At 36.8% G+C, this 18,341-nt stretch overlaps 1 protein-coding gene across 2 annotated transcripts in view; it reads left to right on the forward strand.

Moving 5' to 3' along the window:
• Nucleotides 1-18,341, forward strand: part of COPG2 (COPI coat complex subunit gamma 2) — a 114,761-nt gene that overhangs the window by 51,915 nt on the left and 44,505 nt on the right. For both annotated transcript variants that reach the window (XM_038556493.1, XM_038556494.1), the window contains 8 exons: nt 6,461-6,594; nt 7,143-7,210; nt 9,297-9,485; nt 13,768-13,863; nt 14,177-14,420; nt 16,495-16,570; nt 17,413-17,516; nt 18,041-18,166. In XM_038556493.1, the coding sequence (XP_038412421.1) occupies nt 6,461-6,594; nt 7,143-7,210; nt 9,297-9,485; nt 13,768-13,863; nt 14,177-14,420; nt 16,495-16,570; nt 17,413-17,516; nt 18,041-18,166 (1,037 nt within the window). The remainder of the gene's footprint in view (nt 1-6,460; nt 6,595-7,142; nt 7,211-9,296; nt 9,486-13,767; nt 13,864-14,176; nt 14,421-16,494; nt 16,571-17,412; nt 17,517-18,040; nt 18,167-18,341) is intronic.

Consider the following 18,341-nt stretch of genomic DNA (forward strand, 5'->3'; position numbering starts at 1 on the left):
CCCTTTCCCCACACTTGTTAATTCTCAGAATTTCTCTGGCAATTCTTTTTTATTTTATATGTATATTAACATTGATAGCATTTTAAAAACTTACAGTTTTTTCCTATAAACTTCCCTCTTAGTACCACTCCTATTGCCTGTTTCTGTTTGTCTCATGATGTTTTCTAATTTTATTTTTTATTTCTTCTTTGACCCATTGATTGTTCAAGAGTGTGTTGTTTACTTTCTACATGGTTGTGAATGTTCCAGTTTTCCTTTTGTTATTGATTTCTAGTTTCATTCCATTGTGGTTAGAAAAGATACTTGATATGATTTTAATCTTCTTAAATTTGTTAAGACTTGTTTTGCGACCTAACATGTGATCTATCCTGGAGAATGTTCTGTGTGCACTTGGGAAGAATGTGTATCCTGTATCCTGCTGCTATTGGGTAGAATGTTCTATATGTGTCTATTAAGTCCATTTTAGTCTATAACGTTATTCCAGTCCACTGATTTTCTATCTAGATGTTGTATCTATTACTGAAAATAAGGGTCTTGAAGTGTTTTACTATTAATACTACTATTAATATTATCATATTGCTATTTTTCCCTCTAGATATGTCAGTGTTTGCTTTATATATTTAGGATTTAAAAATTGTTTTGGGGGATCCCTGGGTGGCTCAGTGGTTTAGCACCTGCCTTTGGCCCAGGGTGTGATCCTGGAGACCTGGGATCGAGTCCCACATTGGGCTCCCTGTGTGGAGCCTGCTTCTCTCTCTGCCTGTGTCTCTGCCTCTCTCCCTCTCTCTGTCTCTCATGAATAAATAAATAAAATCTTTAAAAAATAAAAAAATAAAAATTGTTTTGCCTATTTTAGGCCCTTTGCATTTTTATATAAATTTTAGGATCAGCTTTGAATTTCTATAACAAAAGCCTGCCAGCATTTCGAAAGGGATTGCACTGAATAGAACAATAGATCTACTTTGAACAAATCAATTTGGGAGAATTGCCATCTTGCTATTGAGTCTTCCAGTCCATGAACAGAGACTGTTTCCGTATTTATTTAGATTTCTCAGTAGGATTTTGTAGTTTTCAGTGTAAAAGTCCTGCATTCTCTTATTAAATGTATTTCTAAGTATTTTATTCTTATGTTATTATGAATGGAATCATTAATTTCATTTTGGATTATTGTTGTCAATATATAGAAACACAGTTTTGATTTTTGCAGGTTGACCTTGTATCCTATAACCTTGCTATGGTAATTCATTAATTCCGTGTGTGTGTGTGTGTGTGTGTGTGTGTGTATTATTCCCTGGGATTTTCTATATTCAGGATCATGTCATCTGTGAACAAAGACCATTTTGTTACCTCCCTTCCAAATCAATGTCTTTGATTTCTTTTTTTGCCTAATTTTACCATCTTCAACTATCACTAAAGTGTTGAGTAGCAGTGCTGAAAGTAGACATCTTTGCCTTGTCTCTGATCATAAGGGGAAATCATTAAGCTTGATACACTTTTTCTGAAAGTGCCTTTTATTAGGTTCAGGACATTTCCTTTAGTCTCTAGTTTTTGGGAATATTTATCAAGAATGAGTATTAGATTTTGTCAGTTGCTTTTCTGCATCTATTAAGATATTGTGGTTTCTGTCCTTTATATTATTAATGTGGTATGTAACTTAAATCGATTTTCTGATGTTAAACCAATTTTGCGTTCTTGGGATAAATGCAACTTGATTATTGTGAATTGTGAATATTGATTATTCTTTTGTGTCTTGCTGGATGCAGTTTGCTAACTTTTGTTAGAGTTTTGTTTCTATTTCAGGGATGTTGGACTATAGTTTTTTTTGTGAAAACTTGTCAGGCTTTGTTATGAGTAATACTGGTATCACAGCATTAGTTGAGAAATAGTGTACTCTCCTCATTTATTTCCTGGAAGAGTTTCTGAAGCATTAGTATTATTTCTTTAAATATTTGATAGAATTAACCAATGAAGCCATCAGGATGAGGAAAGATTTTAAATAACTCATAATCCTGTTTAGATTATGTATTTCTTCATGAGTCAGTTTTGGTAGTTTGGTATTTCTAGGGACAAATCCCTAGAAATGACAGGTAGTTGTACATAATATTTCCTTATAATCATTTAAGTTTCTTTAGGGTCAATAGTGTTGTTCCCTTCTTCATTCCTGATTTTGATAATTTTGGTCCCCCCCCCCCCCCCCGATTAGATTAGCTGAAGGTTTGTCAATTTTGTTGATCTTTCAAAGAACTAATTTGGGTTTCATTGATTTTTTTTTTTTAATTCTCTTGCATTCTAGTCTATTGATCTCTGCTCTGATCTTATTTCCTTTCTTTTGCTCGCTGTAGGCTTGATTCAGTCTTCTTTTTCTAATTTCTTAGTTATGGAAACCCAGGTTATTGATTTGGGACTTTTCTTCTGTGGAATCAGTGTTGAAAGCTATACATTCTCTTCCTACATTTCTTTAGCTACATCTCATAAATTTTGACATGTCTTTGTTTTCATTCAGTTTTAAATATTTTCCCATTTTTCATTTGATTTATTCTTGATATATGGGTTTACTTAGAAAATGTTAAATTTCCAAATATTTGGGAATTTTTCTGTTGTTTTATAATTTAATTCAATTGTGGTGGGGAAACATGCTTTGATTTATGTCCTTTTAAATGTATTGACATTTGTTTCATGACTGGCACTTAATATATCCTTAAGAACTGTCCATATGCACTTGAAAAGCATGTATTCTACAGTCATTGGGCTGAATGTTCTAGGTTAAGTTGGGTGATTACATTGTTCAAGTCTTCTATAGCCTTGATGCTTTTCTGTCTAGTTCTATGGATTATCGGGTAGGTATAGACATTTCCAACTATTGTGGTTATATGATCTATTTCTCCTTTCATTTTGTCAGGTTTTGCTTCGTGTATTTTGAGGCTTTGTTGTTAAATTTGTATATATTTATCATTGTATCATCCTGATGATATATTGACCTCTTTCTCATCATGAAATGTCGCTTTTTGTCTCCCATATTTTTTTGTCTTAAATTCTACCTGTATGATATTAATAAAGACAGTCCTGATCTCTAATGGTTACTGTTTGCATGGCCTATTTTTCCCCCATCTTTTTACTTTCACCTTGTTTGTATCTTTGTTTTTTTGTTTTTGTTTTTGTTTTCATTTGTATCTTTGAATCTAATGTGTGTCTCTTGTAGGCAGCTTATATTGGATCTTGCTTTTTTATCTTGTCTGGCAATCTCTATTTTTTGGTTGGGGTAATTAGACTATTTACATTTAATATAAGTATTGATATAGTTGGATTTACTTTTGTCGTTGTGCTATTCTATATATCTCCTGCCTTTTTTTTGGTTTCTCTCATCCTCTTTGTCTTGTTTTGTATTAAATACAAATATTTTAAGTGTATCATTTTAATTTTTCTGTCAGCTTTTTTCCCAGTAAATCCAATGATATACGGTTGATCCTTGAACAGTGTTGGACTAGGGGAGCCAGTCTCCCATGTAGTTAAAAATTTGCATATGATTTTTGACTCTTCCAAAACTTAACTGCTAATTGCCTACTGTTGACCAGAAACCTTACTGATACCATAAATAGCACGTATTTTGTATTATACGTATTATGTGCTGTATTCTTACAATAAAGTAGGCTAGAGAAAAGAAATTGTTATTTAGAGAATTATAAGGAAGAGGAAATATCTTTGCAGTTACTCTATTATAAAAAGTCTGTATATAAGTTGACCCCTGTGGTGCAAACCTGTTGTTCAAGGGTCAACTGTAATGTTACAATTGTTGCTTTATAAATTTTATGTCCTTTAAAGTAATTTAAAATGGGACGCCTAGGTGGCTCAGTGGTCTGCCTTCAGCACAGGGCATGATCCCAGGATCTGGGATCGAGTCCCACATCGGGCTCCCTGCGAGGGGAGCCTGCTTCTCCCTCTGCCTATGTCTCTACCTCTCACTCTCTCTCTCTCTCTGTGTCTTTCATGAATAAATAAATCTTTTAAAAAAATAAAGTAAGTTTAAAAGAGAAATGAAAAAAATTATCTATAGATCTTTATATCAGCTCACATATTTATCATTTCTCGTGCTCTTCTTGATTATTCACATCACTAAACAGTGTAAATCTTTAAGTCTAAATGACTTCCTTTAGTATTTTTCGTAAGTCTGTCAACAGTGCATATTTAGTTATTACTTCTCTGGGAATATCTTTCTTAGCCTTTGTTTTGTTTTGGTTTTGTTTTGTTTTTTTTTTTTGAGGATAGTTTTGTTGGAAATAGAATTCCTTTCTTTATCTTTCAGCACTTTGACTATGGCATTCTGCTGCACTGTTTCTTCCATTGTTTCAGGTGGAAAGTTAGCCATTGATTATATTCATGCTCCCCCGTAAAACATGCTGAGTATATTTTACCTTGGTGCTCTCAAAATCTTCTCTTTGTCTTATGCTTTCAGTAGATTGGCTATGGTGGGTCTCTGTGTGGATCTTGTTCTGTTTATCCTGCCTGGGATTTTTTGAGCTATTCAAGTGCATGGATTAATGCTTTCATCAAATTTGGACAATTCTTATTCATTATTCCTTCATATATTCCTTTTGCCCCTTTGTCTCTCTCTTTTTTTTTTTTTCTTCATTTTATTTATTTATTCATGAGAGACACAGAGAGAGAGAGAGAGAGAGAGGCAGAGACACAGGCAGAAGGAGAAGCAGGCCCCATGCAGGGAGCCCAATGTGGGACTCGATCCTGGGACTCCAGGACCATGCCCCGAGCCAAAGGCAGGTGCTAAACCACTGAGCCACCCAGGGAATCCCCATCTCTCTCTTTTCCTTCTGGGACTCCTATTATGAAAATGTTCATGCCCTTAGTCATATTCCAAAGCTCTCCAACGCTCTGTTCTTTTTTTCCATCCTTTTTTCTTTATTTTCTCAGCCGAATTGTTTCCATTTACCTATCTTCAGGTTTACTGATTTCTTTCTACTACCAGTGCAAATCAGCTGCTGAATTGCATATTTGAATTTTTCATTAGTTATTGCACTTTACAAATCCAGAATTCCTCTTTGGTTTCTTTAAAAATACCACCACCACCACCACAACAAATGAACCCAAAGTCACTTCTCTATTGATATTCTCTCTTTGGTAAGGTATGATTGTCAGGTCTTTAATTCTCTTTAATTCTTTTAAATGGTTTTCTTTATTTCTTTGAACATGTTTATATTCATTGATAAAGTCTCTGCCTGATACATCCAGTACCAAATCTAATGCCTGGCCTTCCCCAAGAATAATTACTATGGACTTCATACTTTACTATTTCTTTACATGTGTCATAACATTTTGTCAAAAACTGGACATTTTAAGTATTGTGGCAATGCTGGTAATTACATTGCCCTCTTGCCCAGCCTCAGAGGTTATTATTGTTGCTGCTTATTGTTTTTTTAGTGACTTTCCCAGACTAATTCTGCATAGGACTCTTTGTCATATGCAGTTACTGAAGTCTCTGCTTGATTATGTCATCAGGTAATGAGTTGACAGATTTTCTTAAATGATTTAAGCCAATAGATTTCCCAACTCTTTTTCTAATGGGCACTTTGTGTGTTGGGGCATGGCATCCATGCTCTGGCAGTTTACAGCTCTGCCTTAGCCTTCGCTTCCTATATGCACAGAACCTTGAAGTCAAGCATGGGTGAGAGCTTAGGGCTTGTCTTGTCTTTCCTGGGTATTTGCACAGCCTTCTACATATGCACAGACTTCTGGATCCCCAGGAATATGTCAGAAATTGCCAAAATCTCCTATAGAGATCTTGTTTCTCAAATTTTCCCTTTAAGTTTTTTGGCCAGCCTCTTGTTTGCCCTAGGTGGAATCATTGCCCTTGGCAACTGCAGTGTTAAATAGTTGCCACTAATTTGGGGGGACAAACTTGCTGAGGATAGGGCTTTCCTCATTGACTGAGCTCTGAGTCAGATGAAATAAAGATTAGCTCCGTGAATGGGGCTTTTCTCGGGAGCACCAGTCAGGTCAAATAGTTACAGTTCCCTGGGAGACAGGGCTTTTGAGGGTGCTCCAAACCCATCTGCCTCTTCCAATGGCTGCTAGTCTGTTGGCTTTCATAGCTACTGCAATTCTGAGGCTGCTGATTTCCAAAGCTACCATGAACCTGGGAAGAGGGAATTGAAATAGAGTAAGGGAAAACATCAGAAAGTTTGCTGTTCTTCTGAAAATTCGTCTGTTTTTCGTGAATAAATGTTTCTAGGATTGTTGCAAGTCTTTGGCTAATTTCTAGAGTGCTCAAAAAGTTGATTTTGAAAATTTATGCCAGTGTTCTCATTGCTTTTATGGAGGAATGGATTTTCAGAGGTTCTTCATCCATAATTCTGAAAGTACTTTTGATCTGTCTGTGTTTTTAACTGCTATGCATATCGCGCTTGTTCTTTTTGATATCTAATGATGTGTTATGTATATTTGTTGTCAGCCATGAAAGTCCACTCTTTGATTTCATTGAGAGCTGCTTGCGAAATAAACATGAAATGGTTATTTATGAAGCTGCGTCAGCTATCATCCATCTTCCTAACTGTACTGCAAGGGAGTTGGCACCTGCTGTTTCAGGTCAGTTGTGTATTTGATAGCTAGGATTTTGTTTATATTTGCATGTTTTTGTTTTAAGTTCCACAGTTCTGCAGGATAGGTAGTAAGAATGATTTTTGAACCTTAGCTTTAATATATACACCTTTGCATTCTAACATGTAGATGATTTATTTTTGTTTTCATTAATTACCTCTTTTTCTGAAGTTACTATTTCCCTATATAAAACATTAAAAACCTTTTACTTAGAAGACAAGTAACTCTCATTCCTTTAGTTCTTTCATATTTAAAAAGCCCATTTGCTCTTATCCCTACAAATATTCCTACCACAAATTCAAGTATTAATGCCTATATGAATTCTTATATAAAAATAAACTTTGTTTTCTGGATTTAAACTTTTTATAGCTCAACAAAAAGTGTTTTTTCTATTTTTGATAAGTTTTTCATGTGAAGCTTTGATGCTGTGATCTAATTTCCTGATGCATACTTTGAATATAATTATGTACTGTATTTTCAGATATATGCAATATGATGAAATGAGCTTTATTCACAAAGATCTTTTTTCTTTCTAGTTCTTCAGCTTTTCTGTAGCTCTCCTAAGCCAGCTTTGAGATATGCAGCTGTGAGGACCTTGAACAAGGTAGGTGTCCCTTTGCCAACTACTGACTTATATCAATGTTTGATTGAGAAACATTACATGTGAAGCATTTGACTTTCTCCCCAAGATAGAAAGGTAGGATTTATGGTCTTCACTTCTAGAGCACCTTCCTTGTATTTGTGGCCTTATGTATGGCTACTTTTACCATTCAACTAAAGATTATAATTCATTTCTGACTTTCAAGCACTTTATGGCTGAAAACCACATTGTCCAATAGGATAGCCATCAGCCATGAGTGGCCATTTCCATTTAGATTAATTAAAAATTTAAAAACCCTGATAATTTAGCTCCTCAGTCACTCTAGTCATACTCCATCTGCTCAGTAATCATGTGGTTAGTGACTGCCATATTGGTCAGTGAAAAAATATAGAACATTTCTATCACTGTAGAAAGTTCTCTTGGACAGTGCTGGTGCAACACAATGTGAGTCACATTTGTAATTTTAAATTTTATAGTAACCACAGTAACTTCTCCCTCTGTGTCTCTGCCTGAGTCTCTGCCTCTCTTGTTCTCTGTGTCTATCATGAATAAATAAATAAATCTTTAAAAAAATTTTTTAAAGATGAAATTAATTTTAATAATATATTTTATTTACCTTCATATATATAAAATGTCTTGTCAACATGGAATCAGTGTAAAATTATTAAAGATCTATATTGCCTTACGTTTTTTCATACTAAGTCTGTGACATCCAGTGCTTATTTCATGTTTAGAGCGTATCTTAATTTGGACTAGCCAGATACCAAGTGCTTAGTAGTCACATTTAACTATTGGCTACTATATTGGATGCCACAGGTTTAGAGGATACAGTTCAGAAACATAGAATGAATCAAAGAACCATAAACATTTGAAATGAAAGTTTAATGTAGAAGAAGACTTGTCATAAGGCAGTATGTGATCTATTACAAATTAATTGCATCTTTACTGGAAAACCAAAGAAGAACCTTCACAGAATTTGAGTTATACTTTTAAGAGGTGATATAGGTCCACATGCCTTTAGCTATAATCTTAAGGACAGATGTGTCTCAGAATTCAGTACTTTATGAATTTTGGGAAGGCAATATGGTGCTGTCTCTTATATATTAACTCCATTGAGCCTAGAGCAGTCCCCTACCATAAGGCACATTAATATTTTTTAAGACATTAATATTTCTTTGTTATACATATGACTATCCTCACTAAGTGGAATAAATTAAGATTTAACTCATTTTATATTATTTTGGGTCAGATTTTCCTGTTAAATGAGTTTTGATGCCAATACTTTGCTGAGTTTTCAAATTTTTTAAATCGTGGGTAAAGGATTCTATACCAATATTGAGACAGAGAGGTGAACAATTTCGACAAAAGCAAAGAAGCAGGAGAATGAGACATGTTTTAGGGAGTGTGAGCAATCCAGTTTGGCTGGAGTTTGTTTAAATACAGAAGTGTTTTCTAAGTGATAAGATATTAACAGTCTTTGAGCAGTGTTTACCATGGTAGATCCTTACATCTAGTAGATCCTTACATCTAGTAGCGTATATATCCATGTACACATGTATTATAAACAAAAACAGGTCAACTGCAATAAAATACAGGCTGTGGTATTATTACAAAAATTATAGAAAACTAGAGACCTAGGAAGAGAAAGTGCTATGTTACACTATGACTCTGGCAGGTGTTTGTCAAGTGATATATTATGCCTTATTAATTGAAAATGTTCTTCTTAAAACAATTACTTTTGACCTATTTAGATTTTTTTTTTATAATTTTTTTTAAATTTTTATTTATGATAGTCACACAGAGAGAGAGAAAGAGGCAGAGACATAGGCAGAGGGAGAAGCAGGCTCCATGCACCGGGAGCCCAACGTGGGATTCGATCCCGGGTCTCTAGGATCGCGCCCTGGGCCAACGGCAGGCACTGAACCGCTGCGCCACCCAGGGTTCCTGCGCCACCCAGGGTTCCCCATTTAGATTTTTAAAAGCCACTTACCTTGATTAAAATATCTGTTTTCCTCTTCCTTTGTTTTTTAAAGTTCTGGTCTTCATTAGTAGCAATTTGCTTAATTTATTTTTCTTGCCCTTCCACAAGGTGGCAATGAAGCACCCCTCTGCTGTCACTGCCTGCAATCTGGACTTAGAAAACTTGATCACAGACTCAAACAGAAGCATCGCTACCCTGGCCATTACTACACTCCTCAAAACAGGGAGTGAGAGCAGTGTGGACAGGCTTATGAAGCAGATATCTTCTTTTGTTTCTGAAATCTCAGATGAGTTCAAGGTAAAAGTTTAAATATGATCATGTTTCTCCCAGTCTCTGGCTTGCCTGTTTCTTAACAGTATCTTTTGATGAGCAAAAGTGTTAAAGTCTAATTTATTAATTTCTTTCTTTCACTGTTATATTGCCTTTGTCTACTTCCAAGCCTTAAAGATATTTTCTTATGTTTTCTAAATGTTTTATGGGTTTAGCTTTTACATTTTGGTCTATGACCCAATTTGAATTAAATATTTATATATTGTGTATGGTAAGTTCAAGGTTTTTTTCCATACTAATATCTAGTCATTCCAGCATAATTTATTGAAAAAGACTTCTTTTTCCCCACTGCAGTGCTTTGGCATCTTTGTCTGAAAGGCAGATAACTATGTAATTGTAGGTATATCTGGGTTCCTTATCACATTCTGTTGATCTATTTGTCAATCCTATGCCACAATGTGTTGATTAATGTAGCCTTATGGTATCTCTTAAATGTCAAGCCATGTGATTTTCCAACTTTGTCCTTTTTTAATATTCTAGGTCCTTTACATTTCCAAATAAAGTTTAGGATCAGCTTATAATTTCTATGAAACAAAGTCTGCTAGGATTATTCTTGGGGTTATGTTGAATCCATAAATAAATCTGGGGAAAACTGACATCGTAACAGTAACATCGTATTCCAGTTCATGAATATGGTATGCCTCTCCCTTTATTTAGGTCTTCTTTAATTTCTCTGAGCAGTGTTTTATAGCATTTACTATATCAGTCTTGCACATCTTTTGTTAAATTTGTATCTAAATATTTTATGCTTTTTTACTCTATTAAAATTCCTATTTTATTGTCTGCTAGTAGTATATAAAAATACATATACATATATGCTTTATCATATATATTATATATAATATATGTAAATATAATATTTAAATATTAAAATATAAATATATTTAATATATAAAAATATTTTTTTCTCTTTGTCATAACTTGGTATCATTGCTCAGTACCCTTATTGGTTCCAGTAGTTGTTATGTATTCCTTAAGGTTGTCTGTAAATAATCATGTTATCTGTGAATAGAGACAGTTTTGCTTCTTCATTTCCAAACTAAATGCCTTCCCTTTCTTTTTCTTGCCCTATTAAAGTAACTAGGATTTCCACTATAGTATTGAATAGAACTGGTGAGAATGTGTCAGAGCTGATAGAAGAACAGTAAAATAAATCTCAGTTAAAAGAATTAAATTAGAAAGAGTTTATTATTTCATTCTTATTCAATTCTCAGTTAAGAAGCATAACTGGCTCTATTTACTCTCTTCTATATATCTAGATCTTTTCTGAGAGAGAGAGCACAGGAGCAATGGTGGGGAGAGGCAGAGGGAGAGAGAATCTTAAGCAGGCTACATGCTCAGTGTGGAGACTGTCAAAGGGCTTGATCATGACATGAGCCAAAATCAAGAGCCAGATGCTTAACTGACTGAACCACCCAGTCCACGCCTATATCTAAACTTTTAAAAAACAAACTTAGCCTATATATTCAAGTAGACATTTTGAATCTTGGGGAACTATGGAAGATTATAAAGGTCATTTTGTGGTATAGCTTACTGAATGAATCTCTTATGCGTAGATATTTATAATTTTCAATATTTTGCAGTCACAACTAATACAGTGGATAAACTTGTGTGTGTTTTCTCAGAATGTTGTAGGTATATCTCAGGGTCAGTTCCTAGAAGTTCATGTGCTAGGTTGAAGGGTAAATGAAAGTGTAGTTGTGTAGAGAATGCTAAATTCCACCAGCATGTGTAAGAGTGCCAGTTTCCCCATAGCCTCACCAATAGAGTATATATTATGTTTTGAAGTTTTGCCAACCTGGTGGGTGAAAAAGTATATTTCAATGTATTTTTAATGAATTTCTTTACTTATGAGGGAAGTTAAACATCTTTTTACATTTTTAAAGATCATTTAATATTTCTTTTTGAATATCATTTACTCATCTCTTTTCTCCATTTTCTAAAGAAATTTTGGTCTTTTGTTTCCTCAGTTATTTCAGGCTTTTTATGTATTAGGGATGTTAGTTCCTTATGAAATAAGTTTTGATATTTTCTCTCAGTTTGTCATTTGCCTTTTCTTATGTCTTTTGTTGTGCAAAAGTTTGTAATTTTTATGTAGTAAGGTTTGTCAATCTTGTTGCATTTGACTCTTGGGTATTAGAAAGCTTTTCCTCCAAGGACGCCTGGGTGGCTCAGTTGGCTAAGCATCCGATTTGGGCTCAGGTCATGATCTCAGGGTCATGAGATCAAGCTTCACGCTAGGCTCCACACCCAATGTTCTCTCTCTCCCTCTCCCTCTTTCCCTCCTCCCACTCCTTTAAAAAAAAGAAAGGAAGGAAGAAAGGAAGGAGCTTTCCCTTCAGACTATAGAATCTAATTGGGCGAATAAGGATTCACTTATGATTTCTTCTAATACATACATAGTTCCATGTTTTCATTTAGATCTCTGATTCATTGGATTTTATTATTATATATGGTATGAGAAATTGGATCTAATCTTCTCCTTTTTCAGTGATTATCCAGTTGCCCACCCCCCCCCACCAATTTTATTTACAAGACTGTCTTTGCCCCAGTGATTTGAGGTACCACCTTTATCATATGTTAAAGTTCCATATGTATGTGGGTCTGTTTTGGGGCTTCCTGTTCTATTTTGTTCTTTATTTATGTATCAGTACCACACACTATTAAATATACAGGCTTTTGTAGGATGTATTAGTATCCCTCAGTCCCCTGACATGGCTTTGTTTTCATTGTTTCCCTAGCTATCCTTAACGTGTTTATTTTTCCTTATGAATTTTAGTATTGTCTAGCTTCATGAAAAATCTCATTGGCATCTCTATTTGGATCACATTGAATTTATAAGTTAACTTAGGGGAGAAGAGACATTTTTTTTTAAAATTTATTCATGAGAGACAGAGAGAGAGAGAGAGAGAGACACAGGCAGAGGGAGAATCAGGCTCCATGCAGGGAGCCCGACATGAGACTTGATCCTGGGTCCCCAGGATCAGGCCCTGGGCTGAAGGCGGCGCTAAACCACTGAGCCACCCGGGCTTCCTGAGAAGAGACATCTTAGATGATGTTGAGACATCTTATCCAAGAACAAGGGTTATCTTTTCATTTGTTCAAGTCTACTGTTGTGCCTTTTAAGAATCTTTTATAGTATTTTTGTTAGTTTTAAATGCTTTTAAAATGCTTTTCGTATTTTATCTTGTTTGTTGTTGCTGTTAAAAATGATTGTATCCATTATATCTTCTAACTAGTTATGCTTATACATGCTCCCTTTGTATAGTGCAAGATCTCTTCCAGTCTCAGAAGATACAGTGTCTCCCTCTAAAAGGGGCAGATTTCTGTGCAGCAGTAGAAGATATAGCTAGTGCTTTCCCTAGAGCAAAAAGCAAGCATGCTCACTGTCCAGGATAATAAAGATGTTTCCCTTCAGCACAAAGGTCTGGCATGCTTACTACCCTCTGTAAAATATTTGAGTTCCACACCTCGGGGTTCTTCTGTAATTAGAGCTACTGTGGCCCTTTACACACTGCCCTCTGCGAATTGGGGCTGAGGAACCTGGCCTCAATATGCTGATATTCTATCCACTGCTTTTGCTGTATTTAATTGTCTTTCATCTCTGATCCAGGAGTCTTGTGTTCTCTCTACCAGCAATCCATGAAATTGTGGCAGACTAACTTGTTAGCTTGTGGGTAGGGGAAAATCTCACACTGCTCACGTCTTGATGCTGGTCTTCAGAGTTGTGGTAAAATTTTCCTAGAAACCATTTTGTGAAGTAGTTCCTTGGTAATTTTCAATTTCTTCTAAGGAGATTGTGTATGCTTTTTAAAAAGAATTAATTTTTTTATTTGAGAGTGAGAAAGCATGAGCAAGCAAGGGGAAGGGGCAAAGAGGGAGAAAGAGAATCTCAAGTATGGAGCACGACGTGGGGCTTGATCTCAATGACCCTGAGATCATGACGTGAGCCCACATCAAGAGCCCGACTGAGCCACCCAGATGCCCCTCTGTTTATGCTTTTAATCTTTACTCTTTACTTTAAAGATTTTATGTGCTTACTGGCTTGGAACAAAGGGTTGGGGTCTCTTGGATGAATTTCATTTTTACATGTTTTTTTTTTTTTTTTTTAACCTATCTTTCATGAAGGGCCATTATTGCCATTCCAGGTAACGACGGCACCGCCTTAGCTCCAACAGTAAGAGGGAAAGTATACCTGGTAGCTGAAGGTGTAAAGATGAACGTCCTGTCTGTGTTTGTTTTTCCACAGGTGGTGGTTGTACAGGCAATCAGTGCTCTCTGTCAGAAATACCCTCGAAAGCACAGCGTCATGATGACCTTCCTCTCCAACATGCTCCGAGATGATGTAGGTAGACATGTTTTCATCATAGGAAGTTGCCCTCTTAAATATTTACAATTCCCATGAAACACCATACATTGTGTTTAAAACAGTTTTATCATCTCGGCATGCCCCCAAAATGGTATGCTTAATTCTGGTTGCCATCTTATCGTTACTAAATGTGCTATTGTTTTAGTTTTCCCACTTGGAGAAAAAACACTTTTGTTTCTTTCAGAAGGGAAAGGAAATGAAATTTGAATATTAGAAGCTTGAGCCTGGGAGTAGAAGCATTTCTCCAAAAAGCGTCCTCAGAATGAATGGCAGTTTTCTCTTTTGCCAGGGAGGCTTTGAATATAAGCGGGCCATTGTGGACTGCATAATCAGCATTGTGGAAGAGAACCCTGAGGGTAAAGAAGCAGGTCTAGCCCACCTTTGTGAATTCATTGAGGACTGTGAACACACTGTTCTGGCTACTAAGATTCTACACTTGTTGGGCAAAGAGGGCCCCAGAACACCTGTCCCCTCCAAGTATATCCGCTTTATTTTTAATAGGGTCGTACTGGAGAATGAGGCTGTCAGAGCTGGTGAGTCATTGGAACACTGATACTGATGTAACTGTTAATCTTTTGAATGCTTATTAACTCAAGGGGGTGGTGATAGGAAATTGGAAAATGAAGTTGCAAGGTCTATTTGACGGCAGGATCTTGGAGCATACTTAGGCCAGACGCACAGCTCTTTGTACTCCCATTTCCATCCTGATTTCCACCTTTTGTTAGAGATGAATAACCCTTGACTTTCAGTATAATGGGAATACGCTGATGGCATCATGCATTTTTTTCAGAGTTACAGCCATCAGTATGAAAATCTAGGAATTGTTGTGTATTTTTAAGTGACTTTTTATCAGGTCTTAGGAAATTTTTTTCACTTCCTTCTCCCTCTCTAATCTTTCCTTCCCCTTAGCCCACAAACAGGTGAAAATCTCTCCTATGAAAAATATAAATGTTCCTCTGATGCGTTCTTACTAGCTACTGGCTTAGACATCTCCCCCTGCCACCCCGTGGGGTAAACTTGTAGCTTTACAGGCTGCCTCCATGAATTTATTCTTCATTTTTTCAACTCACTATAATCTAGCTCTCTCCTTAAAAACCCTCTGAAGTTATTTGTAAACATGACTTATAAGCTAGTTGGAAAATCAAGTCAGTCCCCGACGTTCTTAATTTTGTTCACCTCTCCAGTGGACTTCTGACTAAACTCATCTTGAAACTCTCTCTCTGCTTGGTATCCACAACAGCCCACTTCTTCCATCTCTCCCCGGGGTTATTTCAAGAGCCTTTCATTCCTTAAAATACTCGTTTTTCTGGGGGGTCTGTCTTACCAACACACGCTGTCTTTTTGGGGGTCGCTTTCTGAGCTCCCCCAGTGTGCTGTGACCCTGCAGTCCTGTGTCTCTTTCCTGACCTGGTATGTCCACTGCCAAAGGCACTTCAAGTTCAACCCAAACTCAAATCTTCACCTTTACCATCCCCTCAGCTATGAAGACAGAAACTTCTGCACTTCTAGAACTCCCATCCGCCCTCTGATAAAATTCTTTCAACCCTACCTCCTTAATATTCCTCCACTGTCTTTTGTCTCTGTTTTCACAAGTGCTGCTCTAGGCTCTCCCCCACTTCAGATGCCTGACTGGTCGGACTGCGTGTCGTCCCCCAGGTGTCTGGTCTGTTCTCTGCACTCGGCCACCACAGTGGTGTCTGCCTATAGAATCTGCTTACAGATTGGCCATAGTGCAGTCTGCGACAAACACACAAATTTATCCCATATTTAATGTCCACTCAGAATTTTGAGGTTGACCCGTACCTGTTTTGTTTGCCCCCCTGCCCTCCAGCGCAGAGCCTCTGCTTTAGCCTCGCTCGGCTACATCCCTTCCAGTATTGTACATACTTCCTTGGGCCAAGGGCCTTGGACTCATTCTCTGTGCTGGTAATGGTCCTTTCCTGCCTTTTCCTCTTGGCTAATGCTACTTTGCCTTCAAGTTTTAGCGCAGTGGCAGGCATCAATTCCTTGTCTGACTGCTCTATCAATTCTGATTTAAGTTCCTTTCTTTGTTCCCGCATAGCATCCTGTATGTCATCCTACCAGGACTTACTCTGCTACATTGTCATTATCTCTTTACTTACCTGTCTTCTCTATTAGAGTACAACTCCTTGAGGTCAGGAATTGTGTCTTTTCTCTTTCTACCCCCAACACCTAGCACAATTCCTGGCCCAAGTTAGGCAGGCCAGTGAATCTTTACTGAGTGAAGTGAATTTAATAGTAGCATTTCTTTTTATGCTTGGGCTGGTTGGTTGAGTTCAAGCTGGGTTATATCACTGGTATAATAAGGGCTTGTGATCAGAGTGGAGGAGAACTCATAAAAAGTAGACGTGATTCTTTTTCCTCAGTGCATGGAGAATTTCCCTATTCATAGCTCCCTTGAGCCTATAGATTTCTAATTATGCTCACAAGGATCAAAGAAATAAAATCAAGAAACGCACAAAGTAAGAAAGTTTATTCCCGCTGAACATGTGGGAGCTTCTCTCATTTTTTTTTTTGAATGATTATTGCTTAACTCTCAGAAACCAATATAGTATTTATGTTGTTTTATTCTATGCTTCATTATAGCTGCTGTGAGTGCTTTGGCTAAATTTGGGGCTCAAAATGAGAATCTTCTCCCAAGCATCCTTGTACTCTTACAAAGGTAAGTAAAAGAATGTCTTTTTTTTTTTTTTTTTTTTTTTTTTTTTTAAGAACACCCTACGGCTGAATAGAGAATTTCTCATATTAAATGCTCTGTGAGGCCCAAGAGTGGAACTGATGGAGTAGGTCAGGGGCAAATGGCACTTCTGTCACCTATCTAGTAATTTTGCATATGCTGTGTATGCGTGATCTTGACTGAATTTCTGTTGTGTAAGTTTGAGGAAGTAACTTAAATGCCTGTGCCTCAATTTACATAATAGGGGCCAACTTCAAAGTGATTCACTGTGGAGAGTTGAAAAATCAGCTTTTCATGGTTTCCATGACTCCCTATTTGATGAGGAAAAGACCTACTTTAGCAAATACTGTGTGATTACATCTTGTAATTGAAGCAGAAAAATTATAAGCCAAAGGCTGCTGGCTTAAATAAAACAAATTGCCATTTGAGTAGTAACAATGACTGGATTCTGAATAATTGTTAGTATCCTTGGAAAGCAGAATATTTCCATCTCTCAGTTATAGAGAAGTCTAAGTCTTCACCAGGGTCACGTGGTTGCATTTTCAAGACTAGACTCTAGACCGCTCTCACATTGTATACTTCCTCGTTATTTGAAAGCCTGCTCAAGTAGTGCCTCTTTGATTTGGAACGACCCTATTTTATTTACCGATTTAGAACAGTCTCCCAAATTTACAGAGATTGTAGGATCCACTGGGGGCCATTGTGGAGCTCTTTTATAAAGGGTAGTACCATACGGCCTGAACTGTGCCCATTAGGTATGGTGGTAGAGAAAGCTATCGGAAGTTTTGGGTGTGCTGTGATGGGCGTCTTTTGTGTCCTCTGGACAGGTGTATGATGGATACTGACGATGAGGTTCGGGACAGAGCTACTTTCTATCTGAATGTGCTGCAGCAGAGGCAGATGGCACTGAATGCTACATATATCTTCAATGGTCAGTGGGAGCCAAGAACGGGACAAATAACACCCTTGTTCCCTGTTCCCGAGGGCTGCTTTGGAAGCATTGTCTTATGATTTGCATATGAGCCGAATGCTTTAGGCGGAATGCTTGTTTTTTGTCTTCAAATGCACTGCCATTTCTAGAGGAACCTAAAGTATCTAGAGGCCCAGAGAGTATTGCTTGTTCCTGGTTCTTCTTGAGCTCCTTTTTGGTTGGGTTTACCTTTTTTCTTTCTGTTATGATTATTCCCACACAGCTAAGTTGCTTTCTTTTCCAGAAGGTGCTTCTAATTTGTTGGATTTTTTTTTTTTTTTTTTTTTTAGGCTCTGCTCCCCTGCTTCCTTAGGCAAAATTATGAGGCAGTTTTATAAAACAGCCTTATTTTTAATTATTTTGGTTCTAAAGTGTATGGTTGTACTTTTCTCTTTCTTCAGGAAGCTTAGGTAAATATTATAAATCTGGGCCCATCTGGATCCTGGCAAGAAGTTATTTATAATGCTGAGATTTCTGTTCTGTAGGCCTCACCGTCTCTGTGCCAGGGATGGAGAAGGCCCTACACCAGTACACACTGGAGCCTTCGGAAAAGCCCTTTGACATGAAATCGATTCCTCTCGCTATGGCTCCTGTCTTTGAACAGAAAGCAGGTAATTGATTAAGCAGAATGCTTAATTGTTAGCTTTTCTATTTGTGAGTAGTTTTACACCAAATATGCTATTAGCATATTTGCTCAAATACTTCGTTTGTCACTCCTGAATCTTATGGAACTAAGATGGATGTGTATTTTTTTTAATTAGGGTTTCAAAAAGTTTTTTCCTGGGG

This window comes from Canis lupus, chromosome 14 (assembly GCF_011100685.1).
Source record: "Canis lupus familiaris isolate Mischka breed German Shepherd chromosome 14, alternate assembly UU_Cfam_GSD_1.0, whole genome shotgun sequence".
NCBI classification, from domain to species: domain Eukaryota; kingdom Metazoa; phylum Chordata; class Mammalia; order Carnivora; family Canidae; genus Canis; species Canis lupus.